This window comes from Lycium barbarum, chromosome 11 (assembly GCF_019175385.1).
Source record: "Lycium barbarum isolate Lr01 chromosome 11, ASM1917538v2, whole genome shotgun sequence".
Taxonomy (NCBI): Eukaryota; Viridiplantae; Streptophyta; class Magnoliopsida; order Solanales; family Solanaceae; genus Lycium; species Lycium barbarum.
This window is the reverse complement of record NC_083347.1, coordinates 13248867-13276840: the sequence shown is the minus strand read 5'-3', so window position 1 is coordinate 13276840 and position 27974 is coordinate 13248867. Positions and strand designations below refer to the sequence as shown.

The 27974-nt window shown below is 35.9% G+C and overlaps 2 protein-coding genes across 3 annotated transcripts; one reads left to right on the top strand and one right to left on the bottom strand.

The window, feature by feature from the left end:
• Window positions 1-972: 972 nt before the first annotated feature.
• LOC132618420 (fasciclin-like arabinogalactan protein 9) lies at window positions 973-1984 on the bottom strand. The gene has a single exon (XM_060333477.1). The coding sequence runs from the start codon at window positions 1894-1896 to the stop codon at window positions 1138-1140; it is 759 nt and encodes a 252-aa protein (XP_060189460.1). The 5' UTR covers window positions 1897-1984; the 3' UTR covers window positions 973-1137.
• A 10008-nt stretch (window positions 1985-11992) lies between these two features.
• Window positions 11993-17345, top strand: LOC132618951 (uncharacterized). 2 transcript variants are annotated; one of them, XM_060333934.1, is made up of 2 exons: window positions 11993-12912; window positions 15039-16269. In XM_060333934.1, the coding sequence occupies exon 1, from the start codon at window positions 11997-11999 to the stop codon at window positions 12900-12902; it is 906 nt and encodes a 301-aa protein (XP_060189917.1). In that variant the 5' UTR covers window positions 11993-11996; the 3' UTR covers window positions 12903-12912; window positions 15039-16269. The 2 variants fall into 2 exon arrangements, with proteins under 2 accessions (XP_060189917.1, XP_060189916.1); XM_060333933.1 differs by lacking the exon at window positions 15039-16269 and adding an exon at window positions 16881-17345 and having other exon boundaries at window positions 12123-12912.
• Window positions 17346-27974: the final 10629 nt, after the last annotated feature.

Below are 27974 nucleotides of genomic sequence, written 5' to 3'. Positions count from 1 at the left end.
GTTTCCTCTTGAGGCTCCATCAGTATTGACTTTTATCCATCCAATATCTGGAGTTCTCCAAGTCACCGGTGTTACTCTTATCTTTGGAGAATATCTCTGTAATGCCTCAACAATCACACTCCAATTATATGGTGCATACCTAAAATTTCTCCTTCTCACCTTCATGAATTGAATCAAAGTATGCATCACCTGGTAAATGAGTTTTGTGATTGACACCTTCCCTTCATGTCTCATAGTGTTTCTCCTCTAATTTTCCCGAACTCGTAACTTAAAGCCTATGCCCCCTTGCTATTCCCATAGAAGAATTGGAGCAATACAAAGTAAAACACAAATTCCATCTTCAACGAAATAACTTAAACTCCCATAATATTAACATCTCCACCTAGATATTTCGTTGAACTTGAGCTCCCTTAATCTTAAAATCTCGACCTAGATATGTTATAGCTAGAAGCCATGTTAGCTCCACATAAAAGCAATTTTAATAAAGGCTAAAAAAGCACCCATCGATCGGTCAATTCAGCCCTTTTCTATTCGTTTCAAGCCTGTTAAGAGAAAATGTCCAAAAAAATAATAGTAAGCCGGCTCATTGATCTTCCAAAGGCCAAGAAAGAGTTGACAGAAACCAGCATAATTATAGTTTTAAAGCTCCGTTTTGTAGTAGAGTTCTTCTTTCATAGGAGTATAATTATAACTATATTGTGTAATTAATAGAGTTTGTCAGTTTGATCTGTCCGACTAAACAATGACTTCTAAGTTCACGTCCCAACTAAGCCACTAGTTGACATTTTTTAGTTCTCTAAAGTCTAGGTTGCATGTGATCTTCTTTTAGATCAAAACATGTTTGTCAATAGTAAATGATAGAGAAAAATCAAGATATTCGAAATCATTAATTACCTAACTCTCCAACTACCCTCCACCCCCAAATGGAGAACAAGTAAATAAATAAAAGAAAGCACAACTGTATTCGCAAGATTGTACAACTGTAATACTTATATGAAGAAGAAATTACAGCAGAAAAGAATGAAATGACAAAATTAACATACACCAATCAAACTTGAAAAAAGAAAAGGAAAAAAGAGGAAGTACAAATGGCAAGAATGAATTTTTTATAAGCAAAAGATAATTATAGTTTGCCCCTCAAGAAAATGCTCCCATCAAGAAAACAGCAGAAATCAAACCAAGAATTCCAACATTAATCCTCTTAGCACCATTTGGAGTTGCTGGAGATGGCTCTTTAGCTGTAGTATTATCAGCATCAGTACCTTTCTTGGTAGAACCACCAGCAGGTGCAGGTGCATCATCAGTAGATGGACTTTTAGCATCAGTAAATTCCACAGGAATTAAAACTTTATCCAATTGGTAAACAGCCAATGGAGGGTCTTTTCTTATAGCATTATAAACATTTGTTTCCACAGCACCAGATGAGACATTCACTTGATTGTTCTGTCCAGTAAAGTTAAGTCCAAAAGGCTCACCTTTTGGTCCTGTAGCTTGTGTCCTAACAGGGTTGCTCACTGTTTGTAAGTCATCAAATGTGTAGAATTTTGGGATAACATGGTACTGAATGAGCTGGACTTTTTGTTGGTCATTTAGTTTGTTGAGGGTCCCACTTGGGAGGTTGTTAAAAGCATTGTCTGATGGTGCAAAAACTGTCATGCCTTGGTTGGAATTGTTGACTTGGTTGTTGATTTGGTTTCCAACTTGTGTATCATTAAGGAATTTAATGAATGTGTTGTATTGTCCTGGTTTTTTTAGGATTGCAAAGATGTCAATTGGTCCGGTGGGTGCTGGAGCTGGTGCTGTTGGAGATTGAGCTTGGATTGTTTGAGGAAAAAGAATGAAGAATAGTGGGATCAAAGACAGAAGAATGAGAGGGAGTGCTCTTTGATGAGCCATTGTTGGAGGAGAAATGTGAGATGGAGAGAATGATAGTGCTTGATTAGATGTGTGGAGTAGTAGGGGATTGTGTGTAATTTATGGGATAAGTTTTTGGGCTAAATCCTTGGTGGAATGAGCTGGCTATGGACTTGCATCAAGACAAATCTTATTTGAAAGTGAAAATATAACAACCAATAGATAGACTAGAAGAATAAAATATATCAGTGATTAGAAACCCCAAAGCACACGTTGTTTTTCCATCAATGCTAACGTTAAGAAAATGACTCCCGGTCTAATTCAACTCCAAAAATTAGCTCATGATATGAGTATTGTCTATAATATAAGAAGACAACACCTTATTTCTTTAACTAATGTGGGACATTTTAACACTTTCTTGCACTACAAACTTGGACAGTTGGTGAAGACGAATAACATATCGAGACAACAACTCATTCCTTTAACTAATGTGTTGTTCTTTACTCCTCTCGCACGCTTAGTCTGGACAACTGGAGCGTGGATAAAATAATATTGGCGTTCAATATTGAGAAACACAACAACGGAGCTGATTTTGGCTCATATACCATCTTAAGAAAATGGATTTTGAGCTTAATTCAACTATAAAATATTAGCTCACGAAGTGAAGAAATGTCCAATAGTATTATATAAGGAGATGGCAGGTAACTCATCCGCAGTGGCGGAGCCACTCTTTGCCAAGGTACACCGCGTAGGTAGATAAAAAATATATTCTTTTATATATATACTACATGTTGACACCTATTGGTAAAAATTCTGGCTCCGCCATTGCTCATCCGTTTTGGGACACTTTAATAGCTAATAGTAGTTAAAGGGTACTAATCACCCTTTTTCAATTGATTAACCAAAGAGCTTGGAATTGACACAGTAACAGTAATGCAAGAAAAGATTAGCTGACTTTAAGAGAAAAACAAAAAAAAAAAAGAGGGCAGGCTAGAGCTGAAAAGAACCAGATCCAATTAACCAAAGTGGCAATACCAACTACAGAGCCGAAATATGAATTATATATATGAAAGATAAGATTATAAAGATATTTGACAGAGTGGCAGAACATGGTATGAGACATAGGTGCTAAAACTTAGAGGGTTTCAACTAAGAAACAGAGCAACTTAGCTTGTCATCCTGTTGTTTGATGATTCGGTAGGTCCATATATATTCTTTGTGGAATGTCTTTATCCCTTCCTGATAATTTAACAGTTATGAGCCAGTAACACTTTTGCAATTTCCAGTATGGTTCCCACTTAGAAATACTTTTATAGACAAGTTGCAATAAGGGGGCCAACCACTTGGATTTGAAAAAACAGCCACGGTCATTTTCTTATGTGAATATATCACATTAGTTACTTTAGTTTGAACTCAATATTCGTTTGAAGAGATTTTTTCCCTTGTACAATACTTGTCAAGAGTCCCAGCTCTTGCAGTAGAACATTGTTTGAAAAGACATGTCTTTGTTGGTTTTTGTTGTTGGTCGATACACGATAAAATTCTTGATCATTCTCTCTCATTTTAGAGTTTGTTATTTCAGATTCATAGGAGTAAATACATTTAAAATGGATAGTAGCTCATATTTTGAGGAACCATCGCCACATTAAAAAATCCCTTTTTTGGAAGTTGTCTTTACTTGTTTGTGAAAGCAATGGGAAATTTGCTCCATAGAATCCTTTGATAAATGTAATATATGGGATGTCATTGTATGTGACAATTTTTGAAATATTTTTTTGTAATCTTCCTCCTCCAATAAGGGCTCTATCCTGAGAATCAATCAGCTCTATCCTGAGAATCAATCACTGGAAGAGAGATCGATCCTCTATTCTTTCAATCTCTGGAGTAAATATTATATATAGGATAATCAGTCCATTGCAATGTTCAAAATAAGGCTAGTTAAATAGAAATGTCGAACGGACATGACTCTCAGGTAAGAATTAAATGACCCTATAATCACAAAGTACTCTTATATTTAGGAGACTTTAATCCTTAATATTCTCTATGAGCAAAACCGCTCAGGTGCGCTTTGGAATGACAATTAATTATAACTTATAAAGTGTTGGAAATCTTACGGAAAATGCTTGATCAAGAACATATAGATATTTTTGAAAGCTTGAGGCATGTCAATTAAGACACTGTCCTTAAAGTTATTTCACCCGATATGAGTGTATCCCCAAAATTCAACAAGCTCTTCTAGTACTAAACTAGGAGCCATAATCCAACAAAGATTTATCTTATAGAAAATCCAGCATACAAAAATGAATAGTGTAAGAATTTATTTCTCATTTCTCTCACTCAAATGAAAATATGTTATGACATATTTATTGGAGGAAGATTCAATATAATAGGTTACTGTTATTAGCCAGTAACGTTAGCAATCAATCGCACTATATTGATTGCTATTCAATAATATGCACCAACGTAATAGGCTGGTTGGCCATAAAGAGGATTAAATGGCTAATCATAAATCAAAGGTAATAAAGGAATAGTTAAGAGGCTAAAGAAATGAAGGTAAGTTACAAATGGAAGAGAGACGTTAATATGTATTAGAAGTAATAGCTAGTTAAGGCTATTCAAGAGTAGATCAATTGTCCGCCAACAATGGCTAAGAGTTACAATCTTTCAAAGATGATAATTATCTTTTTGAGATATTAGTATAATTTTTTCAACAATCCCCCACATATCTCAAAAAGATTATAAGAAATACGAAGTTTGGAATAGAATAAAATGAGAAGTTTTGCTGGGTTTTCACATATGAGTATAATGCGTCGAATCTGGTGCGGTGTTGTCAAATGCGCACTTAAAGCGCGCTTAAGCCCTGAAGCGAGGCTCAAAATATGTTGAGCGCTTCGCCTCGCTTTATGTGCGCTTCAGTGTCATCATCAAGGCTCTAAGACATACTTTTCCTTGCCAATGAGCCTCTCTTGAAGGGGTGACACTAGATAATTTATATTTCACTTTATCGTAATGTTTTTACAATTTCTTTGTCTATATATTTGTTATTCATGCTTATTATTATCAGTCTTGGACTAAACATATATAGATTTGTACTTTTGCACCATTGCGCCTTTTTTCATTAAAGCCACGCTTTATTTGCACTTTGCGCTTAAAGCCCCAGCTGACCGTAGAGCTTTTTTGCGCTTTTCGCTTTTGATAACACTGATCTGGTGTCGCGTAGACTATGAACCAGACCTAGATAAAATAAGATTATACTTACAGAATAATTAGTGAAATTTAAAACTTCTACGAACCAAGAATTCTTTTGTAAGCCTGTGGTCTTATTCTATCACATTATACTCGCACAATCTTTGTCGTTATCGCGATTTTGTACTAAGAGGCCATGCGCGTGTCCTGGTATTCATGAGTGCTCTAGAAATTTGTCACAATTTCATAGAAGCGGCACCACTACTCATATAGGTCCAATCATTAAGTGTATTCTGTAGAGCAATACATCACCTATAAAGGATATGAATTGGATTAAGAGTTTATAACTCAGTCTCACTTTGCCTTGCAGAACTGCACTATATTCACACACCATAGGAGGGGCATAATTTAATAGCGATACTTGATCAACTAATGACTTGTTATTACCCATATGAACCTAATTCATGGGATCTCCAATCACATAGGTTGGGTTACCATCATTGTTGACCTTCTCAAATTGACTAAAAAATTCCATTCCCCTCAACGTTTCTACTAATCTGTGAATTGATCAAGTTCACCTCTGACTTCACATAATTTATTTACGTAAATAATTCGATCTCACAACAGCTGTTTTATCACTTTATTTCTCAACCGAATGTGTCTAGTTTTGCCAATGTAATATTTATTTTCTCACTACAGTTAATGCTGGTTCACAACCACAATATATAGTCACATTTATTTTATCTCAACCCCAATAGTCACTAAGAAGTATCTTATGCTCATTACTAGCCAAGTCCAAACCACAAACTCAAATTTCATATAGTCTATTTGGATGATTCTCATATTATTACACCCCCACAAAAGGGTAAACACATAACCACTAATGGATCTTGAGATCCACTTTAGCATCATTGTACCCCTCTATACAACAAATATTAATTCACTATAACACTTTTCAATAGTCACTTCTTTTCAAAATCAACTAGCATAACCTTAGTAAACCAATTACCCCCACACTTTCAAATATTTCATGATAGGGAAATAACTTTTCCACAATTCATAAGATTTTCCAATTGGGTATGTGACATACAAACTTATACATTAAAAGTATATCAAAGATAAAACAGTGAAGTGGAAATTTGTCTCTTAGTTTCTTCACTACAGAGACATATTATCTAGTGTAATTTTTTTTTTTCAATCTAAAGAATGATTTTAGGATAATTTTACACGCTCATAATTATAAGCAAAGTAGTAAAACACCATATAAAATAGCTGCCAATTAAGAAATTATCATTAATCATTCACAAACATATCTTATAAGTAGGGGTGTACAAAGCAAACCGACAAACCGCACCAAACAGATAAATCGAGTCAAATCGAGAAAAAAACCGACTAGTGGTTTGGTTTGACTTGGTTTGGCGTAGAAAAAAAACCCGACAATAATTGGTTTGGTTTGGTTTTAGCTAAAAAAAAGTCAAACCGAACCAAACCGACCCAACATTACGTGTATTCGATTTTAAAAATATTTTATACATAAAAAATATTTATTTGTAAATATTTCTTAATTTTTTTCATAGTTTTTTGTCTTTTATCATATTATTTTAAGCTTGAACTTAGAATTTTGAAAGTCAATAAGTTTTATATCCCATGGATGTTATAGTAACTCAAATAAAGTCCAAATCAAAACCAACTCAACACTAATGCTAACAAAAGAAATTCAATTCTAACACTAGGAATGACAGTAATATTGGACATATATTCTTTAGTTATGTTTTTTATAATTGGTTTAGAGCGTAAAAATACATAGCTTATTTTTTTTCTTTGTGATGTAATTAATACTTATTGGCCGTACTTCTTTTAGCATAACTTAGTATTTAGATTAAAGTCATTTTCTTTATGGCTTATTAATTAGCAATACTTATTTTAATCGATTTTATTATCTTTTTTGTTGAATATTTTAATACGATGTCATCACTCATCTCACATTTTGTGTTATTTTCTTAAGAAACACCTTAGTTATATAGTTGTATCTTACTAGGACTAAAGAAATATTTGAAGTAAAAGTCATATGTTTTGTATGAAGACTTTTTTGGAAAAAAACCCGAAAAAATCGAATAACCCGAGAAAATCCGAAGTTGAAAAGCCCGAATTTTATTGGTTTGGTTTGGTTTATAAATTAAAAAATCCGACACAATTGGTTTGATTTGGTATTTGAAAAATCCGAACCTACTCGATCTATGTACACCCCTACTTATAAGCATGCACACATCTGCCAGCATTCACTTATCATCACATTTCCAAATTAAGTGGACTTTAAAACAAAAAATCTTTTATCGAGACCATCACCTTCAGAATCATCAATATACTTATAAGCCATAAATTTACGATAAAAAATATTTAGCACAATTAAATCATGGTTACAATATTCTTTGCCAACAAAAATATTATTGTAAGTTAAAATAATTATAACATTCTCAAAAGAAATTTTTACTTCAACATTTCCTAATAATTTTACATTAACCAAATTGGTTCGAACATTAGAAATATGCAACACCTCAATTAAAATCAATATTTTTCATATGTGAGTTTGAGAAGAACTTTTCTTATCCAAAAACTTGAGTAATTCTTGAATCACCAAGACGAATAAATTCTTCTCCACCATTGACTTTACAGCCCTTTTAAATGTTGACAGGATATGTATCTAATATCTAACTTTTATATGGTTGGATGATGCACTAAACTCACATTAACTGGATACCATCATCTTTAGACTAAACACTCACTAGGTCATTAGCAATAAAATGATTACCACAGACAGTATCAAGGGATGATTTTATTTAACAGAAGACTTGATCGATTATCTCCATTAAAATCAGAACTGAAATTGTATATGGGATAAAGTCAGACATTCAACAACCAAATACTTGCTGGGATAAGTTACGTATTTGGAACTTAGACAGATAGCACTAAATTATTTTCTTTCAATTTTCCGTAAGAATAGAGCGAGAAATATCCGATCCTTAAGATTGTTGGATATCTTACAGAAAATGCCTGATCATGAACATGATAGGAATTCTTGAAAGCTTGAGGCATGTCAATTAAGATACTGTTCTTAAGGATATTTCACCCGGTATGAGTGTATCCCCAAGATCAACAAGCTCTTCTAGTACTAAATTAGGAGCCATAATCTGACAAAGATTTATCTCATAGAAAATCCAGCATACAAAAATGAATAGTGGGAGAATTTTTTCTCATTTCTCTCACTCAAATGAAAATATGTTATCACATATATATTGGAGGAAGATTCAATATAATAGGCTACTCTTAATAGCCAGTAACGTTAGCAATCAATCGCACTATATTGATTGCTATTCAATAATATGCACCAACGTTATAGGCTGGTTGGCCATAAAGAGGATTAAATGACAAATCATAAATCAAAGGTAATAAAGGAATAGTTAAGAGGCTAAAGAAATAAAGATAAGTTACAAATGAAAGAGAGACATTAATATGTATTAGAAGTAATAGCTAGTTAAGGCTATTCAAGAGTAGATCAATTGTCCGCTAACAATGGCTAAGTTACAATCTTTCAAAGATGATAATTATCTTTTTGAGATATTAATATAATTTTTTCAATAATCCCCCACATATTTCAAAAAGATTAAGAAATACGAAGTTTTGGGTTACCAAATTACTTATCCGGAGCTTCGTCTGATTTTCCGGAGCCCCTCGCTTGTTGATTCGAATCTGACTTTTCACCATTGCCACATATATCTTTTAATACGTCTACTTGGTGTCTATGGATTTTGCCCTATACAAACCTACGAAGATGAACTCTTGAACTAGAATTAGGGTTGTTGTAATTCTTACTTGCTAGAGGTTTTCTTTATTGATTATCAATTTGTATTTCAGCAAATAATTTTAACGAAAGACGGAATAAAAGGTATTCTGGACACAAAGAGTGCTTCATTGTATCAAAATGTCACCATTAATCCTGTCATGATCAACAAGTTCCCATGTTGAAGTTTTGCCACTTATGTTGTTAAAGATGATGGCTGGATGATTTCCTGGGCCCATTCATTAAATCATGTATCTTTAAGGATTGACAAGCCCAATCTTGTTGGTCTCTCACTTGTCATGGGCTAAATGAGTGGACTACTTTAATTCGATACCGATGAGTCACAGGCAATGACCCAAGATTGAACTGGAGATCGGGGTTGCTCCATCAATTCTTTTATGTCATTGTTGCAAATGATGGAATCAAGCATCTACTATGTAGTACTTCATCGTTAAGTTTCTTTTGTTCTCCACACACAAGGAAATGGAAAAAGGAGGGGAGGCGGAGATAGGTATTTGGATATGAGTGCTCAAATTGATTAATAAGTAGTTAATATATTTGATAAAATAGTACTAAGAAATATTTATTTTCCTAAAGTGACTAAAATATCTTTATGGTTATCTATAAAAAGTATACCTGGTAATAGTTTTTTATTTTTTTTATTTTTTTATATAAAAGAGGTAGAAACAAAAAATGGGGTGGAGGGAAAGGAATTTTGTTTTGCCAAAGAAATCTCGGAGAATATAGAAGATATAAGGGATAAATTAATAGAAAGTTTAGTCAAATTGAAAGTGACTAACTTGTTTTTGTTTGAGTTTAGAGTTTAAACACTTATTTTTAAATATTTTTAAAATTTATCAAAACTTGTCCAAATGTCCTCTCAATCACCGTAAAGGCATAAACAGATCAAAATAATGCCAAAAAGAATCTTGACCAACGCCCACGGAAAAAAATATTCGTACATACCTCTTAGGGGTTGTTTGATAGCTGGTTAGGAGTAATTTATTCATGTATTAAAAGTCTGCATATGTAATACTGTGTTTGATAGTTACTTATGAGGTGAGTCATTCATGTTTAAAATTAATATAGTGTTTGATTTACAAATTAGAAATCAACTTAATTAATACATAATATAAATTATAAAAAAATCTGTATAAAATAACACACAAATTTTCTCATAATTAATTCATATATTATTTATTATCATTATTAATACATGCATAACTCTAACTTAAACTTAAGCCCTAACTGTTGCAAAACTATGGATCAACTTTATTAAAGAATCGTAAGGAAAAGAATAAAGAAAGTCAACTAAAACGAGACAAATGACTCCAAGTGTTCGAAAATTTATACTATGTGTGAGGAATGCCAAGTCATACTTGTGTGAGGCATTTGCTTGATTGACAAATGGACTGATGTAGATCCCACTTTTCAAGCCATCAAAGACTCATATTCCATTCTTCTCTATTTGCAGTTCACTATTTGTTTTTTTTCTTTCTTTTGTGCAACGCCTCTTCGCTATTTTATACTCCTTCCGGATCAAAAAAAGAATTCACTTAGTCATTTACACACCCCTTAAAAAACTACTCACTCCAAGAAAAAAAATATGTAAATTAACTAAATTACCCCTAATTAAATAGACATTAAGATTTAATCACATAACACTTAATAGGGGTAAATCTGGAAAGATAAGGTAAATTATTTCTTGATTTAATAAGTGAACACTTTTTTTGACCCAAGAAAAAAAAGCTAAGTAAATACTTTTTTTGATCCGGAGGAAGTATCAATTATTTCTATCTTTTCTTAAATTTTCACGCTCTTTCTTATAGTCCTATCAAACAAATGGATCGATATCATTATTATTTATTCATCTACCTTTCTTTATTCATATACTCTTCTGTCCTTTCACAAATTCATATGGTTGGCTCTTTCTTTTGCCATTAATCCATGTACTCCTCAACCAAAACAACAAGGAAAAAGAAATCCTTAGTACTCCAGAACAAAAATTTAAATATGTGAAAGTTTTCATTTCACATTTCAAACAATTAAATCAAATCCCAAAGGACCTCAAAAAGATAAATTTTGAATAAGAAACTCACACAAAATTTATATTTGCGATATTCACCGGTAGACACCAATGCGACAATAAAACTACTCCCTCCGTCTCTAAAAGATTGTCTTGATTCGAATTATGAGGGTCAAACTAACTAATAATCGTTGTAAATTAAGACGTAAAATCTTTAATTTTTTTGAAATAAAAATTACATATTTAGAAACTACATAAAAAATATTATAAGTCACAATAGTTAACAATTCAAAATATTTAGAAAGTATTTAAAAAAATTATCGAAAATATTTAGAAAGTATTTGAAAAAATTATCGTCAGAGAAAATATCTTTGACTGTCCAAATAGTAACTAAGATAGTCTTCACCAAATTAAAGTTACATAACTATATTTTCCAAACAAGAAAATCACAAAAAATTTCACCTTACTACAAGAAAGTCACAATTGCTGGAAACCCAACCTTCCAATTAGTGATAAATTTTCACTCTACATTTTAACTTTTTATTTTATTTTTAATCTAACAAGTACGGATCCAATTAACAGAGGACCGACTTGACCTAACTTTTTAACCTTTCGATAGGTGATAGATAATCCATCAAAAAAGTTATAATTATATAACTATTTATAAAAATTTATCTGTCTTTCAGAAACTTTTAGAAAACACAGAAAAAAATCTGGATTAATATTATCCATTTACGTCTATTTGATTTTGATAAAAGAAAAGCAAGACTATGAAAAGAGAAGTGGAGACAAAATACAGAAGAGGATTGGAGAATTTGAGGAAATGAAGCTAAGAGAGAGAGTGCTCACAAGGGTATCCACAAAATACTTGTTAAAAGCAAAGGGTGCCCTGGTTTCAGGAGAGAGGCGAAGGAGAAACAAGCAACACCAAGGAGAAGGATGGTTGATAGAAATGGGGTCCACACACTACTTTTTAAAAAATAATCTCTTCTCCCGCTAAGTCATATTTGTGCCTCACCCACCATAAAACTTTTCCAAGTGTTCGTAACCAAAACAGTTTCTAACACCCAAAAGAAAAAAAAGAACAAAAAGATGACAAATGGCACACTTGTATCCCGACCAATCAACATCAAAGTTACTAACACGTCAGAAATCGTCCGCAACAAGCAACGTTATAGTCCCCCAACCGACTCCACAGATGTAACGTGCACGTCCCCACACTTTATTCCTTCCTTTTTCTCTCACATAGATCCAAAAACACTCCCATCTTCCAAATCAAATTTCACAATATTCCCATTTTTTTCCGATCACCGGAAAATCACATTTCTCTCTACCTTTATTTCCTCCTTGTACGGCTGTCGGTGGTGGATGGCAAGAACCAATAAATATACCTCCCTTAATTTCAACGACATCTACGAGAAAAAAACCAAACCCACTAGTAGACCAAACTCCTCTTCATCATCATCTAATAATAAGACTATTATTTCTAACTCTCGTATCCATGGACATATGCTTGTTTTAAGCCGGCCTACACCTAAGCCCATATCCGTTCCCCAACCCGAACCCGGCCCGATCCATCAACAACAACAACAACCTCCTAATAAGTTACAGAGCCCACCACCGGATCAAAAAACCCGAGCTGAACCGGAATCGGATTCCATTTCGCTTCGTCCACAGGGCCGTACCGGGTCAGGGTCTGGGTCGGGTCAAACTATAGTTTCTTCGTCACCTTTGCAAAAGTCGAACCGGTTTGTGCCGCCACATCTTAGACCGGGATTTGTTGGGCGGGAGGAAAAACCGGTGCCGGGTCAGGGAGTGAGAGGTAGACCGGAGGTTGTTGGGCCTGGGCCTGGGATACATCAACATCATCATAATCAGGGAAATATGGAAAATGGTAGGCCCAAATCGGGAGGTGGGTATGAAAGGATGAACAGGGATTCAGTGAACTTCATGAATAGGCCTAGATCTAGTGGGGCTAGGCCCAGTTCTAGTGGATGATGCCATCATGGTAATGATTCCTTATCTTTTACTTCCATATTTACTTGTCCATGTTTCATGGCTACCCTTTAAGACGAAATAAATATAATGATAATTTTACTATATCAACAATAACATACCCAGTGGAATCCACAGACATCCGATAGACCCTAGGCACAAGAACAAGCCGTTCAAAGCAGTACAAAAAAAGAGAAATAATAGAAGCGAATAGGCCGTGGCAAAATACTATAAAAAGCAGGATAAAGCGGTCTGAATAAAAAGGACCCGTAACTACCACAAAGCAATACCATAAATCGAAACACAAGAAACATCAGGGATAATTTTACTATATCACCCCTAATAATTACTCCCTTCGTCCCAAAATAAGTGTCCTTAGGAGTTCAAGACAAAAATTAGCGAGTGTTTCCAACTATGCCCTTAGCATTAAATAAGTAGTCCTCTTTAATATTGCTCAATTCTCAAAATACATCTAATAAATAGGGGTAGTTTAGTAAAATCTATATTGTACTTATTGGATTTCTTAATGAGCGTGATTTTTGCTAAGGTGACACTTATTTTGGGACGGAGGGAGTATCAATCATCTTAATAATTGAAATCAATTAAAAGTTGTTTAGCTACTAAGAATTAGTTGAACTTTCCAACCCAATAATTAATACTCCATCCGTTCCATAAGTGGTGTTTTTAGCTTATGTACACCCCTTAAGAAATTGCTCACTCCTCGAAAATTATGAGTGTTTTTACTGACATATTCCTAATTAATGCCTACAAAAAGAAAAGCTACTTAATGATTTTTTTTATTATAAATAAGGGTAAGTTTGGAAGAACAAGATCAATTTCTTCTTGAAATCCGAAAACACCACTTATTATGGAATGGAGGGAGCAATAAGGGTAAAATAGGTATGAAATGGTAAATTATCTCTTGGTTTTCCAAAATGGACAACTATTTTTAGTATACAGGATAAGTAAAAATGGACGGAGGGAGTAACATCTTTCATATTCGTATATATTGTTGTTGGGAATATTTTCTAGAAATGTGGAGTAAATGATCGAATATTTTGTTTGTTCTGTGTTTATGTTGTTTCAATTAGCCCAATTTTTTTGAAGTAGTGTTTTTTTGTGTTCATTTGATCTGTGGGTTACGTTTAAACTTGATTCATGAGTGTGATTTTGTTTGTTATGAGCTTTTTTTAACGAATGGGAGTAATCATTTAAGGCTGTTTGCCTTATCAAACGAAAAAAAAAGGTTAGTTGATACTATTTGGAGGAAAGAATATATAGGTTGGATTTGTTTTTTTAAATGATAAAAAGATAATATAGGTTTGGTTTGCCATCCGTCGCTCGTTTTTAGGTTTATCTTTGTTATTGCTTTTTGGTTGGCAACTAACAGTTAAATGCTTGTAAGGCTACAGATGACTTATAAATATGCCAAATCAGGCTTTTGTCCTTTTTAGATGCTTGTAATAAGAGTTTGTGAGTCACTAATAATCAAATTAAAGCAACTTTTACTTTCAGATAATTGGTTACCATGCGCACACACATGAATATGATATAAGATGGTTGCCAGATTTTGAAATTAACGAGATTCTGCTTGAAAGTGGTCATAAGGCTAGGCACTTTTGCAATCTCTTTTTTCATTCAGGTCGTGTATAGGTGCTATGCTTGCAGTGTCGACTATCACTGCACTTTTTTTCTCACTGAGTAAATAAGAAAACAAGGATTTTAAAATATGATGTTTCACATTTTTATAGGTACTGAATTGAGACACAATTGAAAATACCTTGGTATATTTATGATGAAAACTAGGAAAAGATTTTAGCAGTTCCCTAATTCTATGTGCTGAATATTTCAAAGATGATGATCTTTTGAGCATAAATAGTCGGGTCATTTTCTGACTTTTCCCACTTTTTCTGTACCGTCGGCCCTCTATCATGAATGTTCTATAGATGTTTCGTTGTGTTCCAAAAATTATAAGCTAGTTAGCAAACAAATCATGTCTCCTTAACCCAAACATCCTTCGTCAACTTTGCATCTCAAGATGTTTCTTGGTGGTTTCATCCTCTTTCTGCTTGGAAGAAAATGTTCTACAAATTTTGTGACTCCATTTCAAACTGAGCCTACTGGTTATACCTTGTTCAGGTTATGAGAAACTTTGAAGATCATCTGAGTTATTTGTTTTCCATTTGGACATTTTTGGAAAAAGTCTTCGAAATCTCTTTTGGAGAAAAAGTTTGTACAAAAAGAACTTGCATAGCTGTAGCTTTGAAGTTCTGTTTGTGTTTTGTTATTGGAAGGAGACTCAAAGGACTTCACTCAAAAGTTTCTTTAGAGAACTTTTAGTGTGCTGGTTTGTGCAAATCTTTTGCAAAATGTGGAGGTATTTTTTTTGAGATAAGATGTTGATTCAAGATAAAGAAAATCACAAAAGTTGAAGAAATATTGAAGATCTGTTGTTCACCGAGCTCGCTAATTAAAAAAATCTGCAACTATTCTCAAAATATCCAACTGAAATACAGTTGGATCGAAATAATGGTGTGCTTAGATGTGGCTGCTTAGAGGTCAAGGAATATAGACGTTCTATCAATGGATTGTCTGATGCATCCAATGTGGAGATGGACCAACATTTCCATTGGTAACGAGAGCGTGAGGTAGGTCGATATTTCTGTTGGCAACTTGGGTATCCAAGCCTATGATGAGTACTTCGGTGTTTGGGTTGTTGCAGTCTTACTAAGTTCAATCACTACAGCTTTTTTAAACTCTACACTCTTTTTTTTTTTTTTTTTGGTGTTTTGGGGGTTGGGGGGGATGCTCTGAATTCATTCAAGATGTGAACTCGAATTGAAGAAGACGGATAGAAGATTTGCCATCTAGCACATGGGAAAGGGGTTTGTACTGCTTTTCACATAGACTTTACTCAATTGTGCGTTGGGTCAAATCAACACCCCCGGTGGAAATCATATCTACTTGTGGTTCAAGCTTTCATCCATGCCATACCTATACTATACCTGAGCATTGACTTCATGTAATGTAAAGTGCAGCTATTACTGAGGTTTCCTTGCCATGACTAGAAGTCTAGAATTATTAATCTGAGGTTTTATCATTGCCTGCCTTAAAGCAGCGCGCTGTTGTAATCTGTGTTACTATGTTTGGTTGGAGAGAGCCGGATCCATAAACTGTTATCAAACCATTTTGATCACGTTACTCGTAAAAGCATGCATGTTCAATTATATTTTGTTTGTTTATTTGGTTCTTGAGACCGAACTCGGGTCTATAAACGTAGCGAATAATTTTTTATGTTCTGTAAGAGGAAAGCTGCTTTCGAATAAGCTGAAAGTTTTATGAATGACAGTTGCACTGATAGTGCCAATCATTGCGGTTGTGCTTCTTCCTGCTATCTTTTTTCATTCTTTTTTTGTTTGGTAGTTGTGTACTTGTGTTGCTGTCAGTTCAATCTTCTGATTATAGTTAGGTTCAGGCCTGCGCACACACCTCACTATTCCATTGGGTGTGTTGTCATCATTAAAGAGAATAGTGTTTTCTAGTTCTGTTAGCATGCTGCACTTGCTGGAAATGTCTCTCTGAGGCAACTGCAATTTGATGCAGTTCATTCATGAGCACCACTACTAGAAAGTATTGTGGTTTGTTCTGTTGTTTGCTTCTGCAATTGCTAGTAGTGTCAACTGCAATTTTTCATCATCGTGTACTGTGATCATGTGTCATATGACATGCTTTAATTCAGCATCTTGAAATCCTTAGAGGTTTAGGGACAACAATCTTGCAACTTAAGTTGTCTGCCACAGTTGATTTTGCGTATTAGACCTTGTCAGACATTAAGTGTGTTGTTTTAATGATGGGAGTCCGAAGGTAGCAGTGCTAGTTTCACCATCTTCCTGGCACCCCACTGTTAAAGGAAAAAGATGGAGATAAATATAATAGTGAGAGGGCTGTGTTTCTGATCCATATTTTAATTTTGGTTTACAGATCTTGATGGAGCTTAGCTCCCCCCCTTTGCCGATGAGGATGGAGAGGTCTTTCTGAGGCAAATACGCTCGCAAGATCAGCTGCGGTTGGATGTTAATGTTTATTGAAGTGATGGAAGTTGGATTATGACCAGGTTGCTCCTTTTGTCTGCAGTAACTCCAGCGAGCAAATAATGACTTGCTGGTGTTAAAGGAAGACGTTCAAGGATCGAAGCTCGATCGAATTGTTTCTTTCATTTCTGGCCTTCTAATTTTCTTTTGCTGTCGTCTACCTACTGCTCTCTCAGGGAGAGATAAGGTTTAGATGAAATTTAGTGTCTTGTTGTATGTTTTGCTCTTACGTGTTATATTGTGCAACTACCATAAAGTGGTGTATTCTGATGGTTTGCTACCCCGATCACCATATTGTACTTTCAGACTATATCTGTATTACAGTGGATATGAATTTGTTTCTGTTTTCAGAGTTTCTCTCTGTCCCCACTTAATTTTGTCACATTCATGGTGTAAGTAATTTCTGCTCTTTTTCTTTGAAATGAATCCTTTTTTCCCCTCTTTTACCTTGTAAAAAAAAAAAAAAAAAACTTTGTTCCCTATTAAACTGAAAGGAAATTCGTTTTTACAGAAATTGACAATTGTTGACTTGCGAGGCGCCCTTCCACACTACATTATGTTGGCATAATTTTAACCAGAATTTAAACTTATTTTTGGGACATCTTGTTATTGATGCGTTTGTGGGGAAACAATATTCCAGACGAGAGAATTAATAGGACAGATAATAATTAATGTTTTCTGAATTATTTTGTTAGTCAAATAAAACTTCCCGGCGTGAATTAGGATTCTTGTTATTTCAGTTTTATAGGACTTTTGCTATTCTAAGTTGGTTAGGACTCTTGTTGTTGTAACCCTCTATTTAAGAGAGTTGACGTTATTAATAAAATAGATTGGATTTTATCAAGTTACAAAGAGTTGGAACTTTCTCAAACAAGTTCCCAGGTCTGCAATTCCCTGAATGAATTGCAAAATTCAGCAATCATAGGCAAGTCATGGAACAAGAACAAGGGCTTAGACCTGCGTGTTGGGCCTGACTTTCCAGTTAGTCGTCCAGCGACTCGATCCAGAATTAGGGACCTTAACAATTTGGTATCAGAGCTTGTAACTATGGACGAAAATACTGTAGAAGCAAAGCTGCGAAGTCTTTTACAGGAAGTCCAAACTCAAACCAAAGCAAAAGTGGCAGCTTCAGAAGCAAGGATGGACGCCAAGTTCCAGCAACTATCACAACAGATTGAAGCCTTAATCCGCACCACGGCGCGTGCAAAGGGAGTTGAAGTTGGGACAACAGTGCTGCTTCTGTCCAGCGAACCAATAATGTAGGTGAACAACTAGATATGCATCTCGGAGGAAGAAACAACAACAGTAACTTTGGTACTGATGACAACATCGGAGGAAGAGGTATAGTTCCCAGATACACTAAATTAGACTTTCCTACTTATGATGGAACTGAAGATCCTCTTATTTGGCTTCACCGTTGTGAGAAGTTCTTCGCTAACCAGAGTACAATCAACTAAGAAAAAGTAGGTTTAGCCGCTTTTCACATGGTAGGGGAGGCGCAATTGTGGGTTTATCAACTGGAACAGGAGGAACCCAATTTAACTTGGGGTGTCTTCAAAGAATATTGTACTCTTCGTTTTGGTCCACCAATGAAAAGTAATCCACTAGGGGAATTGATCAACTTGAAACAAACTAGTTCTATTGAAAATTATCAAAGGAACTTCTAAAAAATGTTGGCTCGTGCATCATCTGTACGTATAGACCAACAAGTGGATATGTTTACAACTAGTTTAGTTGATTTGATTTGTCTTGATGTTGAATTGCACAACCCATCTAACTTAGTACAAACAATGAGTCTCGCGAGAGCATTTGAGAGGAAGATACAAATTGCTTCTAGCACACAAAGGGGCTATGGTTCAACCTCAAACGTTAGTGTAAAAGCGGCCGCTACAACAGCGACTCCGAGTGCTACAGTAACTGCTTCGAATCCTTTTGTTAAAAGGTTGACTCGCGCTGAGATGGCTGCCCGACGTGTAAAGGGGTTATGCTACAACTGTGATGATCTTTATGTTACAGGCCATTAGTGCAAAAAGTTATTCTGGCTGGAAATAGAGGATGGGGAATCTGAGGACGTAACAACGGATAGCGGAGAACCTGCCATCTCACTCCATGCTATCACAGGCAAACAACATGCAAATACTATGCAGTTGCAAGTTTTAATTGATAAGAAGTTGTTGTTTAGCTTAGTGGATTCGGGCAGTACACACAACTTTATTAGCTCAACGGCAGCCCAACGCTTAGATTTGCCTATCCAACATCGAGGAAATCTCTATGTATCAGTGGCAAATGGAGAGAAGATTTCCAGTTTGTGCATTTGCACAGCAGTGCAATTGTGTGTAACTAACCATTCCTTCAGTGTTGATTTATATGTGATTCCTTTGGATGCTTTTGATAGTCCTAGGTATCAAATGGCTACAAACACTAGGCCCTATTCTGTGGGATTTTGCCTTATTGACCATGAGATTTCAAGTAAAGGACAAGCAGATCATTTTACATGGACAACAACAACTATTTAAGCCACACCTACATCTTTCGCTGGATTCCAAGCAAGGTGAGCTCGAGAAGGTATTAGCCGATTTCCATGACCTTTTCCAAGAACCTATAGGTTTGCCTCCTATGCGTTCCTGCGACTATCGCATATGTTTAGTACCAGGAACTAATCCAGTGGTAGTTCGGCCCTATCGTTACCCTCACTTTCAGAAAGATGAGATTGAGAAACAATGTGAGCAAATGCTTCAGCAAGGCATTATTCGACCAAGTCGTTCTCCATTCTCATCACCTGTATTACTAGTCCGGAAACATGATGGAACATGGCGCTTTTGCGTGGATTATAGGGAGCTAAATGCTAAAACAGTAAAAGACAAATTCCATATTCCAGTAGTGGAGGAGTTACATGAAGAATTGCACGGGACACACTTTTTCACCAAGCTTGAGCTTCGTTCTGGTTATCATTAAGTCCGCATGGATTCTATGGATGTTGAGAAGACCGCTTTCAGAACACATCATGGTCATTTCGAGTTCCTTGTCATGCCATTCGGATTGACGAATGCTCCTTCTACCTTTCAAGCTTTAATGAATGAGGTATTCTGGAAGTACCTACGTCAATTTGTGCTTGTATTTTTTGATGACATACTTGTGTATAGCAAGACTTGGAAGGATCATTTGTCACACATGCGAATCATCTTTGAGTTGGTCCAAGCTCATCGCCTTTATTTAAAAAAATCCAAATGTTCCTTTGGCGAAAAACAAATAGCTTATCTGGGCCACGTAGTCTCAAACATAGGTGTGTCAGCTGATGTTAGCAAAATCGAGGCTGTGGTGGATTGGCCTCAACCACAATCAACAATAGCGTTGCGTGGTTTCTTAGGATTGACAGGATATTACAGTAAATTCATCCAGAATTACGGTTTGATTGCTGCCCCATTAACAAGTATGCTTCAGCGGCATTCTTTTAAGTGGAACGATGCCCTTGCTTCTTTTGAAGCTCTTAAAAAGGCATTAGTTTCTGCCCCGGTGTTACAGTTGCCAAACTTTAAAGAAGAATTTGTTGTTGAGTGTGATGCTTCGGGTGTTGGAATAGGAGCAATCCTTCAACAGCAAGGACATCCAATTGCTTTTTTCAGTCGTAAGCTAGCTGACCGAAACTTGAAACTTCCAGATTATGAACGGGAATTGATAGGCTTGACAAAGGCGGTTCAACATTGGAGGCCTTATCTATGGGGTCGAGCCTTTCTAATTCGGACGGATCACTACAACCTTAAATACTTGCTAGATCAACGTCTTACTACTTCTCCTCAACAACATTGGCTTAGCAAGTTAATAGGGTTTGATTTTCGGGTAGAATACAAGGCTGGGCGATTGAATACTGCTGCAGATGCATTATCGCGGCGAGAAGAGGCTGAAGATATGTTATTTTCTATTTCTCAGCCGGAAGTTTTGATATTTGAGGAAGTTCGGGAAGAAGTCAAGCAGTCACCCATTCTTCAGGAACTTCAAGCTAAAATTGCACAGGGAGAGATGGATGTTGATTGGGTGTTTCGAGATGGGTTGTTGTTCTTTAAAGACAGGGTCTATCTCCTGCCAAACTCACCATTGGTAACTTCTGTCTTGTCCGGGATTCATGATAGCACACATGAAGGTGTGTAGAAGACCATGTAACGTATTCGCAAGGATTTCTATTGGCCGGCTATGAAGACAACTATCAAGGATTACGTTGCTGCTTGTTCAGTTTGCCAACGTAATAAGGCTGATAATTTGAGTCCAGCAGGACTGTTACAACCTTTACAACTGCCTAATCAAATCTGGTCAGATATCTCAATGGATTTTATTGATGGCCTGCCAAAATCAGGAGGTAAAACAGTGTTATTGGTGGTTGTGGACAAGTTCTCTAAATACGCACATTTTATTTCTCTTGCTCATCCATATAACGCATCTTCCATAGCAAGGCTTTTCTTTGAAAATATTGTTCGTTTGCATGGTATACCAGAATCAATTGTCAGTGATCGAGATGCCCTCTTCACTAGTAAGTTCCGGAAAGAATTGTTTCGTTTAAGTGGGACTAAATTAAACTTTTCATCTGCTTATCATCCACAATCGGACGTTCAAACTGAAGTTGTGAATCGCACGATCGAGATGTATTTGCGATGCTTGGTGGGTGATCGTCCTACGAAATGGGTAGATTGGATTCCCTGGGTTGAATTTTGCTACAACACTTCTTACCACACAGCACTTCTTACCACTCAGCACTTCACGCATCTCCATTTCAAGTTGTTTATGGACGCGAGCCTCCCTGGTTGCAATCCTATATGGCTGGTTCATCTCGAGTTGATGCGGTAGACCGAGCATTAATAGACCGAGATGTTGCCTTACAAGATATTCGAGCTAAACTCCAACAGGCGCAACATAAGATGAAAACTGTTTATGATAAGGGACATCGTGATGTGGAATTTTCTCTAGGATCTTATGTCTGGTTACGTCTGCATCCCTATCGCCAAAAAACTCTGGCTAGTCATGTCCATCACAAGCTTGCACCAAAATATTATGGTCCTTTTGCGGTCTTGAAGCGCATTGGATCTGTTGCTTATCAACTTGATCTACCTGTAGGTTGCAAACTTCATGATGTGTTTCATGTGTCACTTCTTAAGCCATTCAAGGGTGAGGCACTGTTATATCCCGTATGTTTTTTACGTCGGATTATTTGTAAGCTGAGGTGGGGCCCACACATCAAGATTTTTTTTGGACATCTGAAAAGTCATATGAATCACATATGTGAAGTTAAACACAACTCAAGAAGGACCCTTGGGCCAAATCAAAGTGGAAGTCCTCCAAACGAATATTTTTAAGAAAACGTTTTCGGGTGATCTGACTTTTAGGGGCAAAAACGGTATTATAAGTTTGGAATTTGGAAAAATACCAAGAAATAGAAGTTGTAGATAATTGAATTAGCTTTCCAACCATAAGTCGTGGGTTCTTAGGTGACGTCGGTGCAAGGAGATATGGACGTTTTAAGGTCGAAAGGTCAGTGGGCTAGGCCCAACTCGGGATCAACCGAGTTGGCCCAAAAAAAAAAATGAATGAAATTAAGGCCCAACCCATAGGGTGGCCGGCCATGGCTAGAAAAATAAGGAAAAAAAAGATCCAAGCCCAAGTAGAATTAAGAATTAATCATGTGATAAATGGATAAAATGCCACTTAATTATCCAAAAATCCCATAGAATCTTCAAGAAAAATTGAGAAGGAGAAAAACAAAGAAACAAGAGCAAGAACATAAGGGCCATACGGCCATGCTCTTAAAATTTTGTCCCTTTGAATCTTTCTCCAAAAATTATTTTCTTGTGGTATTTCTTCTAATTCAAGAGTCCTTTACAACTTGGTGTAATTATGTTGGAAGAAAGAACACTTGTTTCTTCAAGTTGACAACTTGGTCAAGTGAAGAAGATTGTAGAAAAAGGTAAGAATTAATCCCTTTTTATTATGTTATGAAGGTTGGTTTATGTTGTAGTATGTAGAAATGAGTAGAATTTATGGAAATATGGAAGTTTACAAAGTGGGTGTGCATATATGTAAGTGGACATATATGTATATTGTTGTATAAATAATATGAGTTGAATTTTATGTTGTATTCTAGTTGTGGTTATGGTGAAATTTATATTGGAAATGGAAGAAAATGGTTCAAGTTGGCATGGAAAATTATTGGAAATAGTTATAGGAAATTATGTGATTTTAATGAAGTTTTTATGTAATTATGGAAGTGGAGTTTTAAATGTGAATTATTATGTTAGTTGGTGAATTTGGAAGGATAATAGTCCATATTGGCATGAAAGATTGGTTGTTAAGTGGTTATGAGAAGTTTTGTGATTTTATGGTAGATTTATGTAATTATGAAAATGAAATTATTAAGGTGCAAATTATGATTATGGTTGATGAAATTGGAAGATGGAAATATGTTATGAATATGTAGATTGAAGATTAGAAGTTTTGGATGGATTATGGTTTTGGTGGAAAGTTTGTATATTTTGTAAATCTTGTGAATATTTGGTAGAAATGATATGAAATGCTTCCGAATTATATTGTAATGATCTTGATTAGTAATGAATGTAAAAACATTGAGATTGGTTTTGGAAATGTGAAGTTGGAATGAAAGCTATTGCATTATGTTGGAAAGAAGACTAGTTGTGTTATATTGTGTTTTGTAGTCATGGTTGTTGTCATTGTGTTGATAGTTTGGCCGGGTTGAATTCCCGGATTGTTGTTGATAAAAAAATTGGCTAAGTTGAATTTTGGGGATGGTGTATTTATAGGGGAGATGCTGCCCAAATTTTTGTAGACAAGTATTGGTTAAGATTGAAATCTTAAAGCCTTACAATTAACATTTGGTAATTGTGACCAAATTGTAGATTTTGGCGAACTTGAAACTTGATTTTGGAGACGTGTATGAAGCGGAAAAGGTATGTAAGGCTTCACCCTTCCTTCTATGGCATGTCTTAAACGTAATAAGTTGGGTACGAGCCTCGGGGACAACTCTATTTCCCGGAATCCGCACTTAAAGTTTTCCCGTTTTCATTCAGTAGAATTGAATTAGAAATTGTGTAAAATATTGGAGAAACTTCCTAAACATCTAGAACTGGCATAAATATGACCCGACTACCTTAAAACCCTCACAAGTGACGTCATGAAATATAATGTACGTAAATTTGGTACGCCGCCTCATTTGACCCGAGATGGGCCCATTGTTCCCGGATTTTCCCTATTGCTCTGTTTGACTTATTTTTGAGTAGAATCCAAAGGAAACTTTTGATCCTCGTTCCGATTATCAAACGATAAGTACTGTACCATTCTAATGGAAATATGTATATGTTTATGATATACGTACATGATACCAGTATATGTATATGATAAAAGATTCAGAGCGCTATAGACGCTGATATATGTACATGATGTATGCATATGTATACAGGGAAGATGGGAATAAGGGCAGAGCGTTATACACGCATATCCACCTGATCAGTTGGCATTACATGACATGATATCGTCCCGGACGCGGGATGTGTATTTATGGCTAAATGGATCGGCTGCCGACGCCTCGGCAATATGACATGTTCTATTTTTATATATATATGAACAAGAAAAGATTTTCAACGGAAAGCTAAGTTATGATATGATACGCTATGATACGCTATGCCATGATATGATACGCTACGACAAGCTATGCTATGATATGATAAGCTATGCTATGATATGACAAGTTACGCTATGGCATGATACACTATGACACACTATACTATGACATTGACATGATATAACACGACACGACATGCTGTAGTAAGACATGACATTACACGATATAATATGCCATGATAGGACACGATAGGATACGACCTGATATGCCACGATAGGATACGACCCGATATGCCACGATAGGATACGATAGGACACGATACGACAAGATACGACATAATATAAGTTCTATTTTCTACGTTCATGGAGGGGAAACGTTTTTAAAAGGGAAAGACAAGCCATGCATGATAGCCGCCCAAAAAGGGGCCTTCCTATGTACAGGTTACTTTCTTGCCTCGTTATATGTCCTGTGACTCCATGATATTATTAATCGCACTCTATGTTATTGCTTGCATTGTCTTCCATGCCTTACATACTCGGTACACTATTCGTACTGACGTCCCTTCTTGTGGACGCTGCGTTTCGTGCCGCGCAGGTCAGCAGACAGGTGGACTTGATCCTTAGGAGCTCTACCAGCGGTACTCTACAGTGCTCCAGTTGTTCCGGAGCCTCACTTCCGCGGTACTATTTTGTGTATGTATATTCGGGCACGGCAGTACCCGGCCCTTTCTATGTATAAGTGTACTATGTCTAGAGGCTCGTAGACAGATATGCCCAGTCAGTCAAGTACAGTTAGATATATGGTGTGTTGGCATTTTAATGTTGTTGTATAAAGTGATAACGAAGTTTACTAGTCTATGTTCATAATGATGCTGCTAATGTTAATGTTAATGTTAAGAAAAAAAATATATATGGCACAGTTCCTACGGCCCGCTGAGAAGTAAAGGTAAAACGATAGATAAGGGGTGCTCGGTACAAGTATCGGGTACTCGTCACGGCCCCTAGTCGGGTCGTGACAGGCACCTGCAACTCTACCTACTCTTCCACCAGTTCAAGAAGGACGTGTTGTTCCCACCCCATGCTCTGTGCTCCGATCGCTTCTGAATCGTGGTAATTGGGAAATTCTGGTTCAGTGGTTGATAACGTCCAAATCCACTCCTCAAAGAGAAAGTGTATACGGTCGTATGCAATATATTTTACCCAACTATGAGTCGGGGTCGATCCCACATGGAACAATATGCTAGGCGATTAAGAAAGTAAGGAACTTTCACCAACTAAGTTAAAGCCAAACAATGGATAATATTTTAGTTTTTGGAAAAAATTAAGATTATAACTAATGCGGAAATATAAACTAACCTAGAAAGCAAGTAAAATGATCAATGGCCACAAACATGGATAATAGGAGATTACACTCAAGTAACGATCCAATGTATTTCACGATTTCACAACTAAGAACGGGTTTATGTTAATAGATAATGATTTCTAAAATCTCATTGAAAGTCTTCCAACCAAATCAATGAATTTCACTCTAAGCTTTTCCAAGCCTTAGAGTGTGATATTAGGCACAATCAATTTAACCTCAAGTAACTATCCTCTTCCGAGCTCAAGTTATTAGATGGGTTTAATGACCCAAATCCTTATTAACTAATCTTTCTCAACCTAGATTTCCTCTTCCAAGCTCAATCTAAGTAAATGGGTGAGTCCTAGGGTTAGCTAATCCCTTTGGAAATATTCAAAAACGAGATTAATTAAAGAAAAAATAACCCACTTCAATAGCAATAAAAATCACTCAATACATAAGCACAACAAGAGTTTCAATCCAAACTTTAACAATGTATACTTCCATAAAAAAAGTTCAAGTACAGAAATGAAATACTACACACTTAAATATTCAATACAAAACAAGGAATTGAAGAAAGGATTAAGAAATATCTCATTGAAGTGCTTCCAATCTTCTCCTCCAATGGTGTAGGTGAAACCCTAGCCTCCAAGCTTGCAAAATGGCCAAAGATCCTCTGTTTTCCCCCCAAGTCTTCCTTTTATGTTTCCCAATTTTTTCAAGTCCAAACAATGACAAAATAAGCCCCAAAGTTTCAGTTTTGCAAATCTGTCCCGTTTTTGCAAAACTGTCCAGTTTTGACAGTTTTGCAAAAACGTCCAGTTTGGCCTCTTTTTGACTTTCTTTTCACTTGGTTTCTTCCGATCACTTCTAAATCACATAGAACTGGATAGAGCACCAATATCTCATAAATCAGCCGAGGTGCAGCATCTGCGACACAGGATGCGACTTGCGGGTTCCACATGCGAGTCGCATGTGGTGTCGCATGTGTTGCATCATTGTCTTATTTTATTTGGCAATTCTCTGTCAACAGATGCTGCACCACCTGCGACTCGCAAGCAGTACCTGCGATTCGCAGGTGGTGCTCTGGTTCATTTCAGCTATCTTGGCTTGTTTTGCTCTATTTTGTTCCATTTTGATCCATTTTTCTCTTTTATGCTCTCCGGGCATCTTTTCCTACAAAACAACAAAAATACACATAAAGTAACAACAAAAGTGCTTAAAGAGTCACAAAAACTTAAGGAATTAGCATCGAATATCGCGTAATTTCACGACTCATCAGTGGTGCGGCCTATCTATTGAGGACTCCACTTGGGAGACAGTGCATCATTTCAAATCTGCCTTTCCAGACTTCAAGCTTGAGGACAAGATTTTTCTCCAGGAAGGGAGTAATGTTATTGATGCGTTTGTGGGGAAACAATATTCCAGACGAGAGAATTAATAGGACAGATAATGATTAATGTTTTCTGAATTATTTTGTTAGTCAAATAAAACTTCCCTGCGTGGATTAGGATTCTTGTTATTTCAGTTTTATAGGACTTTTGCTATTCTAAGTTGGTTAGGACTCTTGTTGCTGTAACCCTCTATTTAAGAGAGTTGACGTTATTAATAAAATAGATTGAATTTTATCAAGTTACAAAGAGTTGAAACTTTCTCAAACAAGTTCCCAGGTCTGCAATTCCCTGAATGAATTGCAAAATTCAGCAATCATAGGCAAGTCAAGGAACAAGGACAAGGGCTTAGACCTGCGTGTTGGGCCTGACTTTCCAGTTAGTCGTCCAGCGACTCGATCCAGAATTAGGGACCTTAACACATCTTGTGATATGTTGGTACCTTGTCATATTCGTTACTCATTTACAAGAAGAAACACATCTAAGTAAAAAAAAAAAAATAATACTCAAATGCAAGGAAATTTAAAATGCAAATGACAAAATTGATCTAATAAAAAAAGAAATAGTGGTAAAAAATTTACCACTTTTTCGCGAGTTTCACACTCCAGTATTTTTCCTCGCCATATATGTATTAAAA

What these genes read in the sequence shown, in the direction of transcription:
- LOC132618420 (XM_060333477.1), bottom strand. Translation starts at nt 1,896, where the DNA reads ATGGCTCATCAAAGAGCACTCCCTCTCATTCTTCTGTCTTTGATCCCA.
- LOC132618951 (XM_060333934.1), top strand. Translation starts at nt 11,997, where the DNA reads ATGACAAATGGCACACTTGTATCCCGACCAATCAACATCAAAGTTACT.